The 21,573-nt window shown below is 40.3% G+C and overlaps 1 protein-coding gene, 1 long non-coding RNA gene and 1 other non-coding gene across 5 annotated transcripts in view; 2 read left to right on the top strand and 1 right to left on the bottom strand.

Moving 5' to 3' along the window:
• Positions 1 to 7,621: 7,621 nt before the first annotated feature.
• Positions 7,622 to 7,762, top strand: LOC134357174 (U4 spliceosomal RNA). Its single transcript, XR_010020532.1, has one exon. It is a non-coding gene; the product is annotated as a U4 spliceosomal RNA (small nuclear RNA).
• Positions 7,763 to 8,124: 362 nt separating this feature from the next.
• LOC134356795 (uncharacterized) lies at positions 8,125 to 11,419 on the top strand. Its single transcript, XR_010020431.1, has 3 exons — positions 8,125 to 8,303; positions 9,525 to 9,663; positions 10,311 to 11,419. It is a non-coding gene; the product is annotated as an uncharacterized LOC134356795 (long non-coding RNA).
• Positions 11,420 to 11,587: 168 nt separating this feature from the next.
• Positions 11,588 to 21,573, bottom strand: part of uba3 (ubiquitin-like modifier activating enzyme 3) — a 37,929-nt gene continuing 27,943 nt past the window's right edge. For all 3 annotated transcript variants that reach the window (XM_063067937.1, XM_063067939.1, XM_063067938.1), the window contains 8 exons: positions 20,329 to 20,442; positions 20,187 to 20,240; positions 18,019 to 18,055; positions 17,845 to 17,926; positions 16,995 to 17,095; positions 14,532 to 14,595; positions 14,392 to 14,446; positions 11,588 to 12,945 (listed from right to left, as the gene is read on the bottom strand). In XM_063067937.1, the coding sequence (XP_062924007.1) occupies positions 12,857 to 12,945; positions 14,392 to 14,446; positions 14,532 to 14,595; positions 16,995 to 17,095; positions 17,845 to 17,926; positions 18,019 to 18,055; positions 20,187 to 20,240; positions 20,329 to 20,442 (596 nt within the window). In that variant the 3' untranslated portion in view covers positions 11,588 to 12,856. The remainder of the gene's footprint in view (positions 12,946 to 14,391; positions 14,447 to 14,531; positions 14,596 to 16,994; positions 17,096 to 17,844; positions 17,927 to 18,018; positions 18,056 to 20,186; positions 20,241 to 20,328; positions 20,443 to 21,573) is intronic.

Here is a 21,573-nt window from a genome sequence, read left to right as displayed (position 1 = left end):
ACGCTGACCCTGTTCTCCCCAAACAACACACACAAAATGCTAGAGAACTTAGCAGCCCAGGCATCATCTATGCACATGAATAATTTCTTCTTCCAGTTTAGACTGGACTTGCCACTCTAAAAGCGATTGTCATGCTTCGCGAGCATTTCTGCCAAGCGGACCCCACTGACTTAACCTTCTCTTCTACCTGCCGAACGAACTTCGGTTTGGACTGCGCCTGTCGCACAGCGTAAGCCATTCCGCCAGCCCGGCCTCCACTGAATTTCACTCCTTTCCCACCTGCCTAACAAAATGCAGGCCCAAAGTCAGCTGTTCTCTCTGCACTGGGTCTATTTTAGTGATTGAGTCTCACTGATACTGTGTTCAGTGATGGGCCAAGTGCTGAGGGAGACTCGGCAGCAGAACAAACGATTCACTGAGTTTCAATACGAACTGTTGAGAGCAAAATGATAAAAATAATAAACACTAGGCCAACAGGGCCGCTGACTAAAATCTCACGCTGTCACTGTGGCACAGAAGCAGTAACTGAATACTAAACTCACACTGTCGATCTGAATTGGAATCTTCATTCCCGGAGCGTGGATACGGTAAGCAGGGAGCGTTACCATCATTGTGCATCGGTCAAGACTGTAACAAAGTGAAGTCGGTTAAATACAACCACAAATAAACTCTAAATGGCTGGAACATGCATACTCAGGAGCATGACCGTGAGGACGCCCAGACTCTGCAGCTGAGTCCGTGGTTGTGACAGGATTTCGCCTCTGCCATGGAAAACCGAGCCCTTGCCCACATGTCATCTATGTCCTGTGCCTTTGCCTTTACACCTTCTTCTCCTTGGACAGAGCAAAAGTAGAATTGCCATGACCCTTGTCTTTTTTCCCTCTCTCAGATGGCTCAGTGCTGTAGCTGGTTTCAAAGAACCAGAGACCCTGGTTCACTCCTGAACTCGCGTACCATCTGCATGCAGGCTGCTTATTATCGCTGTGACAGAGTGCATTCCACCTGGGTGCCCTGCTTTCCTCTCACTTCCCAAAAATGTGCTGGGGTTGGTATGTTAGTCGGCCTAATGTGTAGGTGAGTGGTAGAACCTGGGAGAGTTGAGGAGAACGTGGTGAGAATGAAATGGTCTAGGGTAATCCTATTTGCCCACATCCCCAACTCCTTTCCGTCCAAAGTCCTTTTAAATGTTGTAATTCGGACTGCTCCGCCAGTCCTCCATGTAACTACCACCCTCCATATGAACTACTTACCACTCAAATCTCCTTTAAGATTTTACCTCTCAGCCAAAACGAATGCCCCCTAGCTTTAGACTCCCTTGTCGTGGGGTAAAAAAAACTTCTAGTATCCATCCTATCTACAGTATGTCCTCACTATTTTATTTTCCAGACAAAGGGATTCGGTTATGTTTTGGAGCTCCAGAAATGAATCGAAAGAAAAGCATGAGAGCCCTGGGGAACTTTTGTACGTTAAGTTTTTCTTTTAGAGAGGGGCACACATATGATGTGGTGGTGTAATGACATATGCCTTTCACGTACTTTTACATGAAACCAGTAATTTATTCTGTAAACATCAAAGAATGCTTAATCACATAATAGATTTACAATATTGCTCAAATATTATTGAAATATCAAATACACAACACTCCTCCTTGCTAAGTTATAAACTCCAACTCAATAATGAATGCATCTAAACTATATACACAACGTACTACAGAATACATACAACTACTATCTACATATCCACAGAATGATAATTTTTAAAATCGTCCCATTCGTCCCTCTATCATGTCTCCTCTCATCCTCCTTCTCTCCAGAGAGTAAAACCCTAGCTCCGTTAATCTCTGATCATAATGCATACTCTCTAATCCAGGCAGCATCCTGGTAAATCTCCTCTGTACCCTTTCCAATGCTTCCACATCTTTCCTATAGTGAGGCGACCAGAACTGGACACAGTACTCCAAGTGTGGCCTAACTAGATTTTTATAGAGCTGCATCATTACATCGTGACTCTTAAACTCTATCCCTCGACTTATGAAAGCTAACACCCCATAAGCTTTCTTAACTACCCTATCTACCTGTGAGGCAACTTTCAGGGATCTGTGGACATGTACCCCCAGATCCCTCTGCTCCTCCACACTACCAAGTATCCTGCCATTTACTTTGTACTCTGCCTTGGAGTTTGTACTTCCAAAGTGTACCACCTCACACTTCTCCAGGTTGAACTCCATCCGCCACTTCTCAGCCCACTTCTGCATCCTATCAATGTCTCTCTGCAATCTTTGACAATCCTCTACACTATCTACAACACCACCAACCTTTGTGTCGTCTGCAAACTTGCCAACCCACACTTCTACCCCCACATCCAGGTCGTTAATAAAAATCACGAAAAGTAGAGGTCCCAGAACAGATCCTTGTGGGACATCACTAGTCACAATCCTCCAATCTGAATGTACTCCCTCCATCACCACCCTCTGCCTTCTGCAGGCAAGCCAATTCTGAATCCACCTGGCCAAACGTCCCTGGATCCCATGCCTTCTGACTTTCTGAATAGGCCTACCATGTGGAACCTTGTCAAATGCCTTACTAAAATCCATTTCGATCACATCCACTGCACTACCCTCATCTATATGCCTGGTTACCTCCTCAAAGAACTCTATCAGGCTTGTTAGACATGATCTGCCCTTCACAAAGCCATGCTGACAGTCCCTGATCAGACCATTATTCTCTAAATGCCCAGAGATCCTATCTCTAAGAAACTTTTCCAACAGACGTAAGGCTCACTGGTCTATAATTACCCGGACTATCCCTACTACCTTTTTTGAACAAGGGGACAACATTCGACTCCCTCCAATCCTCCGGTACCATTCCCGTGGACAACGAGGACATAAAGATCCTAGCCAGAGGCTCAGCAATCTCTTCCCTCGCCTCATGGAGCAGCCTGGGGACTAATCCATCCTAATATATTTTAACAACTCCAATACCTCCTCTCCCTTAATATCAACATGCTCCAGAACATCAACCTCACTCATATTGTCCTCACCATTATCAAGTTCCCTCTCATTGGTGAATACTGAACAGAAGTATTCATTGAGGACCTCGCTCACTTCCACAGCCTCCAGGCACATCTTCCCACCTTTATCTCTAATCGGTCCTACCTCCACTCCTGTCATCCTTTTTTTCTTCACATAATTGAAGAATGCCTTGGGGTTTTCCTTTACCCTACTTGCCAAGGCCTTCTCATGCCCCCTTCTTGCTCTTCTCAGCCCCTTCTTAAGTTCCTTTCTTGCTTCCCTATATTCCTCAATAGACTCATCTGATCCCTGCTTCCTAAATCTCATGTATGCTGCCCTCTTCCACCTGACTACATTTTCCACCTCACTTGTCACCCATGGTTCCTTCACCCTACCATCCTATATCTTCCTCACCAGGACAAATTTATCCCTAACATCCCGCAAGAGATCTCTAAACATCGACCACATGTCCAGAGTACAATTCCCTGCAGAAACATCATCCCAATTCACACCCGCAAGCTCTAGCCTTATAGCCTCATAATTTGCCCTTCCCCAATTAAAATTTTTCCTCTCCTCTCTGATTCTATCAGAAGAGGATTCTAAAGAAGAAGAAGCTCAATGCACCTCAGTTTTAAATAATCAGCCCCTTATGTTGTTACTGTGTCCCCAGACTCTTAGCCCATGCAGTTGTTTATGATGTGTTACATACCTCAAGGAGATCTGTGATTTTTTTTTGTGAGAATGATGTAATGGTCTTTTGGAGGTCACCTGATGTAATTTTCCCGCCGATGTGAGGTCACGTGATGATAAGGGAAGACAGATGACACAGTTGGTTTTTAGTTCCAGCTAGAACGTGCGTATGTGTCTCCGTTTCTGTTGCGTATTTGTTTTTATGATGCAGTTTCATTTTTAAAATGGAGTGTACATTCTGTTGCAAGGTACAATAGTGCTGGACTGGAAATTTTTGCTAGATGTGTTGATGTACTTTATTCCAGCAGTAGTACGGGAGAGTGAAGGCTTTATCGAAGTACAGGACCCGAAGGATTGAGAGGAGTCAGTATCGTTCAGCAGTTTAACAAAGGATCGACCTTACTGAGTCTTCGTTGAAGGGGTAGTGACCTGCATCAAAGATAACTCTTGCCAAAAGAGCAAAAGTTCATGCAAGGTGCTCTCTAGAATTTAAGGTCAGTTGTTTTAAACTGTTTGTTTCCTGCACCATGAATCCTTCGGACAGAACCAGCAGGAAAGTCGCGTCTATGAAGAAATCCTTCTCCAGAGAAGTCTCTCCCAATTGAACATATAAATCTGTTGGACTTTCGAATTTACCATTTTAAGAACTATATATGACTTTACTGCTTTAAGAACTGTTTTTGCATTTAAAACTTTAAAAACCAGTGCCGAGTGACGATCTGTTGAACGGCTGTATAGCGGTTAACTTCCGGTTAAGGTTTTCGTTTGTTTTTTTATTATTGTTTATCCGTGATTAATAAATGTTTGGTTGTTTCTATATAACCTGTCGCAATTGATATTCATTGTTGCCAGTTACGTAACAGATGAAACTCTGCATCACTTCCCAGAGTTGTTCCCAAACAGGGCCATCAGTTGACTCTTTTGCCCTTGAGCATGATCTTCCAATCAATATGACCTTCTGTTTCAAAAGCAGAAAATGGCGGGTACATTGGAAAGGTAGATGCATTTGATTGTACAACAGATAACTGGGTCACGTATACTGAACATATTGAGCAATATTTTGAAATAGCCAATGAAAAGCGAGTGCCAGTTTTGCTGAAGGTTTTGTAGGTGGAAAAGAAGACAGCTTACCTAGAAGTTTGACTGCTCCAAGCAAACCAGCCAAAATGAGCTTTGGTGATTTGGTGAAAGTAGTGCAGAAACATTTAGAACTGAAACCATTGCTGATTGCAGAACACGTGTTTTTTTAAACAACTGGAATCAAAGGATGGGGAGTCTATTTCAGCTTTTGTGACTGAACTGAAGGGATTGTTTGAGCATTGTCAGTTCAGTGATGGGCTTCATGATGCACTGAGAGATTGTTTAGTTTGGGGAATCTTACAAGAAAGCATTCAAAAACGGCTCCGAACTGAAGCACAACTTATATTTAAAAAAGAAATTGAAATCGCTTCTTCAATGGAAACAGCAGCCAGAGAGCCAATTGAGTTGCAGGCAGGAATGAAAGTGAGTGAGAACAAAACTGCAATGTTAAAATAAAATCCTGCCTAGCCGAACCAATTGTGTTACCTTGTGGCAGGGGATCACATACATTAGATTAGATTATGAGGACACGCAGTCCTCTTTTATTGTCATTTAGTAATGCATGCTTTAAGAAATGATACAATGTTCCTCCAGAATGATATCACAGGAACACAAGATAAACCAAGACTGAAAAACTGACAAAAACCACATAATTATAACATATAGTTACAACAGTGCAAAGCAATCCCGTAGTTTGATAAAGAACAGACCATGGGCATGGAAAAAAAAGTCTCAAAGTCTCTCGAAAATCCCATCATCTCACGCAGACGGTAGAAGGAAGAAAAACTCTCCCTGCCATGAGATACCAGTGCCCCAAACTTGCCGATGCAGCTCCCTGGAAGCACTCTTGAGTCCATCCGAGAACTTCGAGCCTCCGACTGGCCCTCCGACACCGAGCACCGAGCACCATCTCTGTCAAGCGCTTCGACCCTGGCCTCAGCAACAGGCAATAGGCAAAGCCAAGAATTTGGGGCCTTCCCCTCCAGAGATTCTCGATCGCACAGTAGCAGCGGCAGCGAAGCGAGCATTTCAGAGGTTTCTCCAGATGTTCCTCCGTGCTTCTCACGTCTGTCTCCATCAAATCAGGATTGTGCATGGTACCTACTTACAAATATAATATCATATCGGAGCGGCCGCGCGCGCTGTGTTGCGCCGCTATCTTCTCCTCCTCTCCCATCTTCACATCCTAGACCAGCATGGGTTTAAAGGTGAAAATTGCAGAGAATGCAACAAAGTTGGACACATATAAAGAGCAAACAAAAATAAATGGACTGCATGGGGAAAAAGATAAAAAGTCAAGTTGCAGTTTCAAAAAGAGCACTAACCTGCATGCTGTTAATGAAAAATCTGATCACGATAGGTAGTCTTGAGATTTACAGTGTGAAAACTAACAATAGACAAGCAATACATCTTACACCAGAAGTGAACGGCAAATTAATAAAAATGGAATTGGACGTTGGCTTGGCTGCTTCACTCATTCCACTAAGTGAGTTTGAACGGCATTACAAAGATACTGAACTGAAGCACGCAGATATCCAGTTATGAACTTATACTAGAGAAAAGATCAAACCTGTGAGAATGACAATCATAAGAGTGAAATACAACAGCTAACAAACCACATTGGGATCTCCCAGTGGCCACACATTTTAATTCCACATCCCATTCCCATTCTGATATGTCTATCCACAGCCTCTTGTACTGTAAAGATGAAGCCACACTCAGGTTGGAGGAACAACACCTTATATTCTGTCTGGGTAGCCTCCAACCTGATGGCATGAACATTGACTTCTCTAACTTCCGCTAATACCCCACCTCCCCCTTGTACCTCATCCGTTATTTATTTATATACACACATTCTCTCTCTCTCTCTCTCCTTTTTCTCCCTCTGACTATACCCCTTGCCCATCCTCTGGGTTTCACCCCCTCCCCCTTTTCCTTCTCCCTAGGCCTCCTGTCCCATGATTCTCTCATATCCCTTTTGCCAATCATCTGTCCAGCTCTTGGCTCCATCCCTCCCCCTCCTGTCTTCTCCTATCATTTTGGATCTCCCCCTCCCCCTCTCACTTTCAAATCTCTTACTAACTCTTCCTTCAGTTAGTCCTGACCAAGGGTCTCGGCCTGAAACGTTGACTGTACCTCTTCCTAGAGATGCTGCCTGGCCTGCTGCGTTCACCAGCAACTTTGATGTGTGTTGCTTGAATTTCCAGCATCTGCAGAATTCCTCGTGTTTACATCTGTAGTCTGTGGTGTCTCCATCATTTTATAAGCCTTTTAAATGTCACAATGCAGCTTCCTGCGTTCACCCTCAGTCTCCACTCCCTCCAATTTTAGAACAGTTCACAGGCTTTCACTAAAGTTTAGCAGAATGATAGGCGATCTCATAAAAACATACAACATTCCAACAGGACTGAACACATTATTAGCAAGACTTTCCTCCCATCACAGGAGGGGGTTTAATATTTTAACCATAGAAAATAGAAAGAAGAGCGGATGTTGAAACCACGAAACAGAAACAAAACAAAATGCAATCCGGAATCGGAAAACAACTGTCTGCCCTGCGAGCGGAGCAGCCGAATTTACAGCTCTCACGTTAATTCTGACTCGATGCTGCTGAATGATTAACATATCACCATCCCATAATCCTTTATCTCCTATGCGAATTTTTAATAGAAACGATTTTTTTCTTAATTTCATGAGGAACCTAACATGATTGGAGGCTTCAGAAATGATCTATAATCTTACTAACAACAAAAAAAAAGTTTTAGCAGAGTTGATCGACAGTCATTACAACTGTGAGTGGCGGGAGGCAGATAGATGGTATCTCCGGGAAAGGTGATGGGTAGCTTTGCGCAGTGGCAGTATCGTAGCCGATGAGGTTTACCCGAGGCGCGATTATTGCTTATTGAAAACTTTTCCCAATACCCCGCTATGACGACTTGAAATATAGTCGGCATTGGCAATTTTTGACAGTCTCTGCGGAGACTTCACTCTGTTTCGAAAGATAGATCAAACAGAAACTCCACTCTCAGAATATTGCGGGTGGCCGAGGACTATTTAATATTCTCACTCCTTTGCTTTTTCCCTGTTCGGTTTTTCCGTGTAATTGTGATTTCCAGTCCTCAAGTGTCACTACTCGCTTTGTCTCCCTGAGCTTGTAATGTCTTTTCCGCTGTTACTCCATCATTCTTCATTCAAAAGCCGCTGCGGGAGAGGACTTCATGAGCTTGTGGATTTCCTGTGCCGACTATCATCGGCATTTTATCAAAAGTATTATTTTTCGTTGTGTGTGTGTGTGTCATGTGATCATTTGGTGTCACGTGATAGGGCGCCGTGTAGGCCTTTTCAGCCGCAAACTCAATTAAAACCAGAGTTAGTGCACTTCGTCGACTGCCGAAAATAATATATACAGTACTCTGACAATTATACAAATGGCAATGAAATATTGAAGGGTGTGGTGGTGACTGGAGTAAGCAGAGCTTGAGCTGCAAAGCATGGATCACCGGCTGAATCTTCAAATATGATGGTAGCTGCAGTCTATAAGAAGCTCTTGATAGCCTTATCTACTACAACTGGTCTCACGTAGCACTGAGCCAACTTGCGGCTTTCAAAGGGAGATCTCTAGATGCCAGCCAGACTTTCTTCCTTGGCATGAGAGGGGCCTCGCCTGTTGGCAAAGCCGATCAGCCTGCTGGGCATACGGTTTCTGAGTGTGAGTGTGTCCTGGCCGTCTCCACTTGTGTTTGCAACATTCGACCAACTGCTCAGCAGCAGGAACTCCAATGTCAGTCCCTTGGTCGGGGAAGAGTGATGGCTGGAATCTGTTCCGGCATTCAAAGGGAGGCATGCCAGTGGAAGATGACTGGAGATTATTGTGGATGATCTTTGTCCAGACAAATTGGGAGCTTTGGTTCACAATTGGTTCTGCTAGGCAGGTTTTTATTTTAACATTGCAGTTTTGTTCTCACTCACTTTCATTCCTGCCTGCAACTCAATTGGCTCCCTGGCTGCTGTTTCCATTGAAGAAGCGATTTCAATTTCTTTTTTAAATATAAGTTGTGCTTCAGTTCGGAGCCGTTTTTGAATGCTTTCTTGTAAGATTCCCCAAACTAAACAATCTATCGGTGCATCATGAAGCCCATCACTGAACTGACAATGCTCAAACAATCCCTTCAATTCAGTCACGAAAGCTGAAATAGACTCCCCACCCTTTGATTCCACTTGTTTAAAAAACACGTGTTCTGCAATCAACGATGGTTTCAGTTCTAAATGTTTCTGCATTACTTTCACCAAAGCTCATTTTGGTCTCGGCCTGAAACGTCGACTGTACCTCTTACTAGAGATGCTGCCTGGCGTGCTGCGTTCACCAAGCAACTTTGATGTGTGCTGCTTGCATGAATTTCCAGCATCTGCAGAATTCCTGTTGTTAGCGTGAACATCGATTTCTCTAACTTCCGATAATGGAAACCCCCCCCCCCACCCCCACATCACCTTTCCACTTCCCCCTTCCCCTCTCACCTTGTCTCCTTACCTACCCATCACCTCCCTCTGGTGCTCCTCCCCCTTCTCTTTCTTCCATGAAAATCTGTCCTCTCCTATCCACTTCCTCCTTCTCCAGCCTATCATCTTTTTCACCAATCGCCGTCCCAGCTCTTTACTTCACCCCTCCTGGTTTCACCTATCACCTACATCTTACCCCCTCCCCCCACCTTCTTACACTGACTTTTCTTCCTTTTTTGTCCTCCAGCTCTGAAGGGACTCCGCCCGAAATGTTTCTCTTTTCCAGAGATGCTGCCTGGCTGCCTAGTTCCTGCAGCATTTTGTGTGTGTTGGTTATATAGCTGCTTTAAACGTGGGCATTTTGCACCTCACGTGAAGATTTTAAAGTAAGTCAAAGTAGGTTAACAAGTATACATAGTTTTTACTATTAGCATGTGATCACATTTCAAAACAAATTAGATTTGCCTTGAGCACACATTAGCAACAAGAATTTAGTAATTTAAACACGTTTTTATGAACTGTTTGAAAACAAAAAAATGAGTTTTTGTTTGCATTCCTGTTCAAGTCATTAGTGTATACAGAGATCAATTTCAGAATTGCAAACATCAGAATTTGAAAACCAAGTGAACTTCAAGGATGGTAGCGTAATTCTGAGGATTTCACAGAGAAAAAGACAGTCTGGTTGAATGGGAAAATAAGTGGCAGCTGACATTTAATGTAAATTGCAGCACTACTTTTTGACAGGGTGAATAAGAGGTAAAAATAAAGGGCATCATTTGAAAAAGGGAGAATTCCTTTGAAGGGCAAGGGTAGACCCTGGTTGGAAATGCCTGTAGAGCTGAGAGCGCAGGGACATGGAAAACGTGATGTTCACCCAGTGACAAAGGACTTCAATTGCAGGGAGGGCAGAGATGCTGGGGTTATTCTCCAATAAACAGAGAGGGAGCTTTGAAGGGATCAGACCAAAATCTCAAAGTAAATTTATGATTGATATATACACCATACCGCTGTCTTGAGATCTGTTTTCTTGCAGGCACCCCCAGAAAATGAAACATAAAGATCGACAGAACACCCACCGTGCAAGAGGACAAATCGTACAAATAATAAAATGTAAACAAATACCACACAGAACGTGAGTTGTGGCTGTGGCAAGTGAAGCTCCGTGGCTGCAGAGCAACAAGTGCTCCCAAACATGACAGCGTGGGACCCAAGATTCCTGCATCACTGATGTATTTAAAATCATTTTGATCAATTTGCACTAAAATTTTTGTTCTAATTGAGTTCTTGTAAAAACTGTGCTCTTTCTGCTGCCATCGTAAGTTCTCCATTGTATCCGTGTATACACGTATTTGTGCATGTAACAAAATCTTGACTTTTCACACAAAGAATTATAAGCGGAAGGATCAACAATTCAGACAAAATATTAAAATGACTGTCAATAGCCAAATTTTGGCAGAAGCAAGCATTAGTGGGTGTAAATAGAAACAAATTCAATAGCAGAGTCTTGAAAGGGGGCCCCGAGTAGGCATCTGAAGAGAAATCTGAGAGAACTGGTTGTAGGACTTTCAGATTAGACTAGTGGTTGAAACACAATTGGTCAACAGCAGGTCAAATGGCACCTTTCCTGTTGCAACCAATAAGAATAATAATGAAATGTTGCAAAAGCACATCTGGTTCAATAACTTCCTTCTGGCAATTTACCGCTACATGCAATACAGCTGACCTAAAAGCAATGCCATAGTTGTATTAAAATATTGCGAGACTGAAACAATGTAGACTTGTAAAAAAAAACCCAATTGTTTCAAAAGGTAATCATTAGATGAAAAATAACAATGTCCGACGAAAAACACTGTGCAACTCTAGTCAGAGTGGGAAGGAAGTCACTGCAGTAACTCAACGTCACTGGGCCAACAGAGATGGGGAAAGTAAAATTGGGAACATCTCCAAGTTTTGATTGCTACCCAGTCTCCCCCAGTGTATGCATGCACATCAATTCAATACAGGTCTATTCATTTATTTCCAATTAAGCCTATGTTGGTTCACTATTCCTCCACTACCTTTCTCTGTAATCAATTCTCCCTACGTTCCCACCACTCTAACACCAGGGGAAATTTCCAGTGGTCAATCAATAACATATCCTCCCACAATCAACAAGCCAGCCAGCACTTAATTAGGCAGGCAATACAGAATGCACATGAATTAAAATTTTGTTCATGCCTGTGAAGCCATACTTTAGCAGAAGTAATCACAACAGAATACTGGCACCATACATGTTTTGCAAGGAAAACCTTTGAACATTGACCAAAATATTTTTAATAAGATGCTTTCCAGTGTCACAACTTGATATTCACCACTGCCCAACTTATATACAATTACAATAAATATTTTCAAGTTGGAACTTTAAAAAATTTTACTACAAGAGGTGTCCAACATTCAGCACAACACTCTCATTCAGGTCTCAACAGATGTCATTTAAAAAATCTTTTATGTTTCATTCTATGCTGTACCCTTTCTTTATTTCTATGAGCCAGGCGGTCACTTGCAATGTTCAGCTTCCTCCTTCTGTCATGCATCTTGGCTCCACATGCCTGTGCACCAGTACGTTTTTTAACAGTTCAATCTATTTTATTAGTTTGAGTCCACACTCAAAGAACCACAAACTCAGCAAAAATATCACACTATTATATCCTACCCACCAGTATTTCAGACTTGCTGCTATGTGAAAAATGTCTCAAAGACTTTGGATACACCAGAGCTTCATGATGAATAAACCCATCTCATCTTTTTAAAGCATTGTTCAAACATATTACAAATGAGAATATTTTAGGTATCTTTCAGAATTTACACATTTAATGCAGACTCTAGTTTACAACCCTAAGAGTATTTACTTTATTAGAGAAATTCACAAACTTTGAGTGTAGCAGGATGAAAGATAATTTACATTTTTTAAACTTTAAAAACATTTGTTTTAACAGCTTATGGTTTGGAATTTTACTAAAGCCACAATCCATCAATTATCGAACATCTTTTAAAAGCACATAGAAACCAAAAGTGGAACTTAATTGGCCTATGACTTTATCCTGAACTTCATGTTTATTCGTAGGCCAATTAGATATTACTTTAAAATAATTAATTAGGGACAACGTTTAAGTGGCTTACTGAGTACTTTGATTAACACCCCATGTCAATAAATATGTACAAAACCTAAACTACAAAAAAGAAATTCTGAAAAATTGACAAAAAGCTGTACACATTTTTAAACAAAATTTATCCCTCATTTTCTTAATATAAAATTGAAACAATACTTTGGGGCTATTCTATGTGAAGTGAAAAAGAACAAGAGTCAGTCTCTACACTCAATGTCATTACAATAACTTTAAATTGACAATTCATATTTTGTCACATTTAAACTATACACAAATTAAACTTTCATTTATGGGTCTGATGTGATACTAGTGAATATATTCAAACTCAAATCCAAGTCCATTCCAGAATGACAAGGTACACTGAAGAAAAACAAATAACTTTCCAAAATGAACTTCTGTACAATTGAACTATTCAAAGTTTGCAAAAAAAAAGTCAAGGTGTAAAATGGAGTTTGAACAGCACTGTTTGGGGTGTGGTTACATCAGCCACTGCCAGCTCTTGTCCATTCGTAAGGCCAAGCTCTGGAAAATAAAATTCAGCTTAGTTAATGCTGTATTCTTCAAGTGAGAATAATAACCAAAAGTGGCAAGTGTTCTTTTGAGATTATTCAATACTCCCTCCATTAACCCTCAAATCAGCTCCATTGTGCAATGTCTGCAAACACATTGATCTCATAGTCTGTGGCTGTAAAGGTTACTCCAAATAACTATTAACAGATCCATTAACTAAAATAAATTAGTCTTTATTAGGACTTGAAAGGGGAAATCCACTAAATTTTCAAATTATATCATTGTACTGATACCCATTGCCAGCTCTCTTGACCCTTTTCATTAACCTATAGGCCAAGAAACTTCCTTTCCTGCCTCCTACAGCAGTTGGTGCTCCCTAGTGTTGTTGTACAATGCTGCTCATACTAGAGAGCTGTGTTGGCATGTTTAATTGGATACTGTAGGTGTAGGTGGCCGAGAGGAGAATCAGTAGACGGTGAATGCACGACAGTGAGAATTGGTAACAGGGAAACAAGTGGATGAGTGGGACTAATGCTAGTGCTGAGACCCAGCATTTTCAAGGCCAGCAATTAAGAAATTACATTCTGAATGCTTTTCTCAGGCACAGAACTTTCTTACTTAACATACTGCCCTCAAATCTTTCCAAAAAAAGAGTAGACTATCCTTGCAAACTACCACTACATTTTGAAACTCTTTTCCTACCAGAAGTCCTTGAATGTGCCTTCCACGTTCATTCCCATCTTTTCTACTGGTATCATACTTAAATCATTCCAAGCTTGGTTCTGTCGCTGATGCAGGACAGCTCCCAACTGTAAAGATCTATCCTTGTCCAATACCACTTTCATCTACCTGCAAGCTGTCCTGCCCCTCCATCACAATGGAAAACTAATCACAAACAAGAGAAATCTGCAGATGCTGGAAACCTGAGCAACACACACACACACACAAAATGCTGGGGGAAACTCAGCAGGCCAGGCAGGCAGCATCTTTGGGGGAAAAAAAAGTATAGTCAACACTTTAGGTCTACCGAAGGGTCTTGGCCCAAGCGTCAGCTGTACTTTTTTCCCCATAGACGCTGCCTGGCCTGAGCTCCTCCAGCATTTTGTGTGTGTGACACAAACTGTCGGCTTCCACAGGAATACTGCTGCCCATCCAGCTAAACCTCAACTTTCACCTTTCCACTGTTTCTATTAAAGCACTTTCTTCCAACAAAACTTCAACCAGGCAGAAAAATGTAAAATTTAGTCAGCTGAGCAGTTAGATTCAGTTAATTGGCTCCTAGCCTCCAGCCCTCAAAAATGCTCTCCAGTACTGATTTATCAACTCATCCAAGACTTGAATGAACTGGCTCTCAATGTTTACTTGCTGAATGCCAGAAGACAAACTGGAGCCAGCTCAGCCTTGTGGAAGCAATGTACTGTAAACAGCAGGACTATCAGATATACATCTTGTACTAACCTTTTAGTGTTTTTGATAGATTTGGTCGTGTTCTTTCTTCAATTGATGATACTGTCTATAAAAAACAAACATGACATTAGCTTCTAATAGAATACTATGATACTCATACTTTCGTTGTTTGGGCATGAATTAATACATACCTGTAAATAAAGTGTTTTATTTTTTCCATCCAAAGTTGCAGTAATAGCTGGGGACTTCATTTGCCTGGTTAAGACAAACAAATTACTGTTTATTTATCAACAAGCCTTCACACCCTCTTCATTGTGAAAAGGGCTTAATCCATTTAATTCTGGACTCATTTTGAGAATTTTACTTTTAACTCCTGGTGTAAGAAAATTTCAAAGAATTGCATCAACCATCAAATTAAAGAATGACCCTTTATGGTTAAGTTTATTGTTAAGAACATTGTCCTTCAGGAGAAGAAGTGTAATCTATTGTGTCATACCAACTCAACAATGATGCTCTGGATCACCTATGTGACATCCACATTAGAGTACGATAGTACATTAGAAAATTGCTTCCCGATAGTAAATCCATTATATATAACGACAAACAAGAGAAAATCTGCAGACACACAAAATGCTGGAGGAATTCAGCAGGTCAGGCAGCACCTGTGGAAAAGAGTACAGTTGACCTTTTGACAGGTCAAATATATTATGACAAATATCTTCTGCTTTTCTTCAGCCACCCTTACTCTTTCCCCACCTGCTAGCCCCACAAGTCCAGTGTTTCTCATCTTAACCTTGCATCTTTCACAAGCAGACATCTTTAACCTAAATGCTGAGGGCCAGGTCAGTGAAGTTCAAGTCAGGCTACCAAGTAAAATACAAGAGGTCCAGGTACGATCTCCAGAAAGTCACCTCACATGCAAAGTGGCAAATCCAGACCAAACCTGAATCACTGAAGAACGGTCAACAGCTGTGGCATGGCTTGAATGCCATCTGCTCTTACAAAGTGAAACCATGCAACATAGGGGACAAAAAAGCTTCACTCTCAGGTGAGCTCTCCTTTTATGCTCCCTTTGACCACCAAAACATGAAGGTGCCTTCACAAACTCCCACAGCCCCCAACAATCCTGTGATTTCCATCTCCAAGGCCGACATGAAGAGTGTCCTTCAGGAGGGTGAACTCACAGAAAGCAGCCAGCAGCCAGCCCAGACGGAGTAAATGGCTGAGCATTAAAGACCTGTGCTATTCAACCGGCTGATGTGTTCACTGATATCTTTAACCCCTTGCTTCAGCAGTCTCAGGTACTCACCTGCTTTAAGCAGGCATCAATTAAACTGGTGCCCAAGAAGAACGTGGTAACCTGCTTCAATGACAATCGTTCAGTAGTACTTACATCCACTGTGTTGAAGTGCCTTGAGACTGGCGATGAGGCCTCAATTAATAAGCTTCAAGATCTCGGCCTCAATACCTCCTTTTGTAACAGGATCCTCAATTTCCTCACTGGTAGACTGCAATCAGTTTGGAATGGCAACAATATCTCCATCAGCACAGGTCTACCACAAAGCTTGTGCTTAGCCCCCTGTTCTACTCATTTTATACTTATAGCTGTGAGGTTAAGTACAGCTCCAATGCCATTTTAAAGTTAGCTTACGACATCACTGTTGTGAGCCAAGTCAGCATATAGGAGGGAGATTGAAAACCTGGCTGAGTGGTGTCACAACAACCATCTCACTCAATAACAGCAAAACCAAAGAGCTGATTATTGACTAGAGGAGGAAACCAGAGGTCCATCAGAGGTGGACAGAGTTAGCAACTTTAAATTTGTTGGCATTATCATTTTAGAGGGTCTGTTCTGGGTCCAGTATGTAACTCATTATAAAAAAGGCATGGCAACACCTCTACCTTCTTATAAGTTTGCAGACTAGTATGCCATCTAAAAGTTTGACGCACAATGGAAACTGTACTGATGGGTTGCATCATGGCTTGGTATGGGAACACCAATGCCCTTGAATGGAAAGAAAACACTTCAAAAAGTAGTGATAGCCCAGTCCATCACAGGCAAAGCCCTCCTCACCATCAAAGAAAGAGTGCTATCATAGGAAAGCAGCATCCATCAAGGGCCCCCACATTCCAGGCCACGCCTTCTTCTCACTACTGCCAGCAGGAAGCAGGTACAGGAAACTCAAGTCCCATACCACCAGGTTCAGCAGCATTTATTACTCCTCAGTCATTCGGCTCTTGAACCAGAAGGGATAACCTCACTCACTCCAGCACTGAACTGATTCCGCAACCTATGGACTCAGATGCAAGGACTCTATAACTATTTATTGCTTGCTTATTTATTTATTTAGGTTTCTTCTCACTTTTGCACTGTCATTGTTTGTACATTGGTTGTTTGCCCATCCGTCATGTGACTTTTTTCATTGATTCCCTTAGGTTTCTATTTTCTGTGAATGTCCACCGGGTGGGGGGGGGGGGGGAAAAAAAATCGGTAGGATATGGTGGGATAAGTAAAATTTACTTTGTACTTCTGTAAATGCACACAAACATACTAATAGCTTCCCATCCAAAGTTTTTGATAGCAGTTATCAATATAGAAAAAGTTTCAACATACAATAAACACGCAAATATTTAAAGAGAATAAAGGCACTTACAATGAAGCATTTTGAGTTAAGTAATCAAGCAGTTCTTGAAGTTTTGCAGATGGCGAAAACTGTAAATCCTGAGGAACCTGGCTGCAGGCTGGACAATTTTCCTTTAAATTAAAACCAGAGAAGACGAAAAAAAAATCAGAAGTTTGTGTTTTCCTGGTAATAGTCTTAGGTCTCCAGATAGTTGAAAGGTTGAGACAAAAAGTCTGATTAAATTGGCACTATTTAATAGATTGTAATTTTAAGTCATTTCATTCAAATTATCCAAACTGAAAATTTTGAAAAAAAAACAGCAACCACAGAAGAACAGCTTCTTCCCCTCTGCCATCAGATTTGTGAATGAACACTATTCTTTTTGCTCTCTTCTTGCACTACTTTAAAAAAATTATACACGCTTCTATTGCAATCTTTAGTTTTTATTCTGTATTGCAATGTACTGCAGCCACAAAACAAACTTTATGACATATGCAAATAATATTAAACCTGATTTGGGGGCAATGATGCATGGGTAAACTGTAAAAGGTTTGGCATTCAGCACTTGAGCAATACATTCCAATTTCCTTGAAGAACCACATGCCAAGTTTCCATCTTAGATTGACTATGCTGTTGAGTAGAAACCAACCATCTCCATCATTTCTTGAATCATGTAACTAGGTCCCCAACAGTTCTGATAGATTTGAGGCAGAGAAATTCACTGTACAAAAATATTTCCAGTTGTATTTATTTTGTTGCTCATTATTCACACAGTAAACTATGTAGCATTGACATTACAAACTGATAAAACAGAGGTTCAATATCAGATCCATCAACTGTTACATGTCTGCTCTATTATTTTTAAGTAACAGGGACTCACCTTCCGCTCTGCTTCAAATGTGTATGTGTAAAGCCCATCAACGTCATTGAAGACCAAGTAGTTATTCAGAGGAATATATGCACTGAAAATACAAATCCGGTGTAATTTAAACCTTTATTATATATCAAACCAAATTATGAAACGATTATCAATTGTTTTAAAATTAAAATTCACCTTGAAGCAATTTTGAAGACTTCCGTCGCACATACAGCTAAGAAGGAAGAAAAAAAAAATCGAAATCACTATTTCTGTATAACCACATAGGTCAATAAATTCTACCATATTGTTTTTATGATTAAGATAGTAAACAATGTTGTCGGCTCCCATTTTGTCACAATGGTTTTCTCAAGTGATGCCATGTCTTAGTTTGGAGAAAATTAGAAGTCAAACCTTGGAACCTATGTTTGATTTTGAGAAAAGATGGTGTTCATTTGCTCGTTACTATCACTTGAGTTAATTGAAGATTTCCTCCATGATCTAATTGTAAATTTTTGGTACATTTTTTTTCTTGCTGGTGGTTTGATGTTTATCTTTAGAAGCTTTTTTGTATGATGCATGGCTCCGGGGTTGAAAGCCTAATGGTTCCCCCCCCCGCCCCCCCCTCACTTTTCTTTGCTTTAGTAGGGGTTTTTTCTTTTCTCTTTTTTTTGTCACCAAAATTTTTTCAACCTTTAAAACAATGTTTTTTTTTCCTTGAGACACTGCAGGTGTTGCCTACTTCAATGTACTCTTGTTAATTTTGGATAATAATAATAAAAAAAATTTTAAAAGAGTGAACAATTAGCAAAATATGCTAAAAAGCAGCTTCCCCATCACTTCCTGCTAGCCTTTACTGAATGAAACAGGTGATGAACATTTGTGAAATATTCATCTTCCTTTTTTAGCTCAGCAATTTTACAATTATGAAGAAACTAAGTCTTTTTAAAAACTTTTGGATACCAAATATATTTCAACAGGACTTACATAATGACATGCCAGTATGAAAGGAATTAGTGTCTAAAGTATCACTCATCATACACATGAACAAACTAATGAGTGATTTATTTCAAGGTTTAATGCATTAGCAAGTTAACTGTTGCCCTCTGTTGTTTTCTTCTTGTATTGCAGCGATTCAGATATTCCAAAGTTTTTACAAAGAATAAACAATTATTAAAGGACAAAAAAAAACTTTATACTAGAAAGGGAATGGAACATTGTTCAAGGAATGTAAGAAACACAAGCAGATATTTTGTAGGGATGTATGACCAACTCACTTTGGAATGCTGAATTTCTGCACTCAAATTCTATGTTGATAAATTCCACAGCTAATAAAGCACACTATTTGGAACATCCCATGAATATTCAATATTGAACTGAACTACTATACAATAAAGTGTAAATACTTCACCTTCATAAATAAAATGACTGAAAATCAAACATTTCTTCATGCAGTAACTCGCATTTAGCAACTGAACAGAAATTAACCACTGCACCAGCAGTCTAAGCCATAAACACGAGATAGTAGGATGAATAATGGAAGTGTCTGAATATTTATTGTAATACTGACAATTGAGAAATACAGCTTAAACAATGCCTTGTAAGCTTTAATTTATTTCTCTCCCATTATACAGACTTGCCAAGTATTTCTACATTCTATCTCTATTTCATATTTTCAACATCTACAGTCTTCTTTTTTTTTGTTCTTAACTTAAGGGAAATAGTTTGCTGGAAACTTTGCAAACAGATGTTTGGAAATATGGAATACAACTAACAGTAGTTGATTTCAACAGCATTTAAATCCTCAGTATGAATCTAGCCGATGTTTGATAAAATTACTAAACTGAATTATAGGATTAAGGATTATAAATTCAATTAAACTCAAGCTACAGGATACATTTTGCAAGTTGGTGACCAAAATGATGTTAAATAGGAAAATGATCAGTCTTGTATCAGAATAATTTAAGCACAAAAAACACAAAATGATTAAACTTAAGTAGAAATGGAAAATGAGTAAATACCATCCATGTTTAGTCACCTTGGATCAGAAGGTTTGCATTCTCTCATGGGCAATGCAATAGTTAAAAAACTGGATTAACATCAGTTCATTCTGAGGCAACAGTCGGGACTAGGAATAAGACAATAGTTAATTGTAAATCCACAAGATTAAAAAATGCTCTGATTATAAATAACCAGATTCCTGATGCTCCAAAAATAAGTGTGTGCCCTTTAAAAGTATCTGCAACTAAAATTTGTAGCAAGTGAGATACTTTACTTTCCTGCTATCTCTATTTGAAACCTAACACTCAAAGTTTGTACAAACATTTACTGGCATTCAGAAAACATTGTTGAACCACTAACAGTACCTGCAATTACAGCATTTGTTGATGCTACTGCAGGGATAATTCTCTTGACAACACCTGTAATAAGAGAAGTTTAGTTAATTTACATTTAATTTACCCCAATGCAAATGTGCAAAATTTCATATCCATACTTTATGGGACTTGCCTTGTGTAAGTCTGTATGTGACACCTGTAATGTTGAACTGAGCAGCTCTTTCAAGTGATTTCAGGAAAACCCACTGAATATGTTCTGGATCATCACCATCTAATACTATGCCCTCTGCAGGAAAGATGAGGTAAATAAAGCATCTGTAGACATTATGCTGCTAGCAAAAAAAAATTGTCAAGTTAATCAGACTGCTGAATAGATGGCATATCTAGTTTGTTGAATTACAGCAAATGCTAGGAAGTGCAGTTCAAGTCTTTTCAGCATCAAAAACTCAAATCTAGCATGGAATCCAACAAACACGACAAGTGATCAAAAAAAAACTGGTCCCTTCTGCTCCCCTGAATTCTTCCTCCAAAACTAGTCAACCCAATAATCTCAGTAAAATTCCTCATTTCACTATAATGTTTGCTCAAATATGAAAAAATTACCTCAGATTAATTCAGTTATATTGATACAAGTCTTTAACCTAATTGCAAACGGGGATGAATCAAATAGATCCCTTGTGCAAGAGACAGGCGTACTGATAAGCCATAGTACCCTCCATTTGTTTTTAAGGAACAGGATAATACAGGAATGCTATACAACTGGCATATGAGGAATCAAAACCAAATGCAGAACTAACTGAAGGAAGATTGAAAGGCAACGGAATAACAGGAACCTGACAGAGAAAGGGGAAGTTAGTGGCAGACAAGAGATAAAACATTTACTATAATTAACTAATTAGATTGGTGGGGAAGGAAAATGGTGCAATTCTTCTGCATCGATTTCAGCTGGTCAGGAATGCGAATCCAAACCGGAATCCAAGGATATGAAAGAACATAACAACTGGAAAAGGGCAAATGCTTGACTCAGACTCAGAATTGGGTTTATTACTACTGACATATGTCGTGAAAGTTGTTGTTTTGTGGCATCAATACAGTGCACTACATAAAAGATGCTGTAAACTATAACATATTTAAAATATTAAATTAGTGCAAAAAGAGCAAAAATAATGAGGTGGTATTCATGGTTTATCATCATTTCAGAAATCTGAAGGCAGAGGGGAAGAAGCTGTTATAGTCATAGAAAGTATGGCGCAGAAAAAGGCTATCTGGTACATCTAGTCCATGCCAAACCATTTAAACTGCCTAGTTCCATTTATCCCCCCACCAGCACCCCCCAAACCCCTACCATCCATGTACCTACCCAAACTGCTCTTAAATGTTGAAACCGAGCTCTCATGCACCATTGTGCTAGCAGCTC

Source organism: Mobula hypostoma, chromosome 15, assembly GCF_963921235.1.
Source record: "Mobula hypostoma chromosome 15, sMobHyp1.1, whole genome shotgun sequence".
Classification (NCBI taxonomy): domain Eukaryota; kingdom Metazoa; phylum Chordata; class Chondrichthyes; order Myliobatiformes; family Myliobatidae; genus Mobula; species Mobula hypostoma.
The sequence above is the reverse complement of the archived record's forward strand: the minus strand, read 5'-3'. Positions and strand labels throughout refer to the sequence as shown.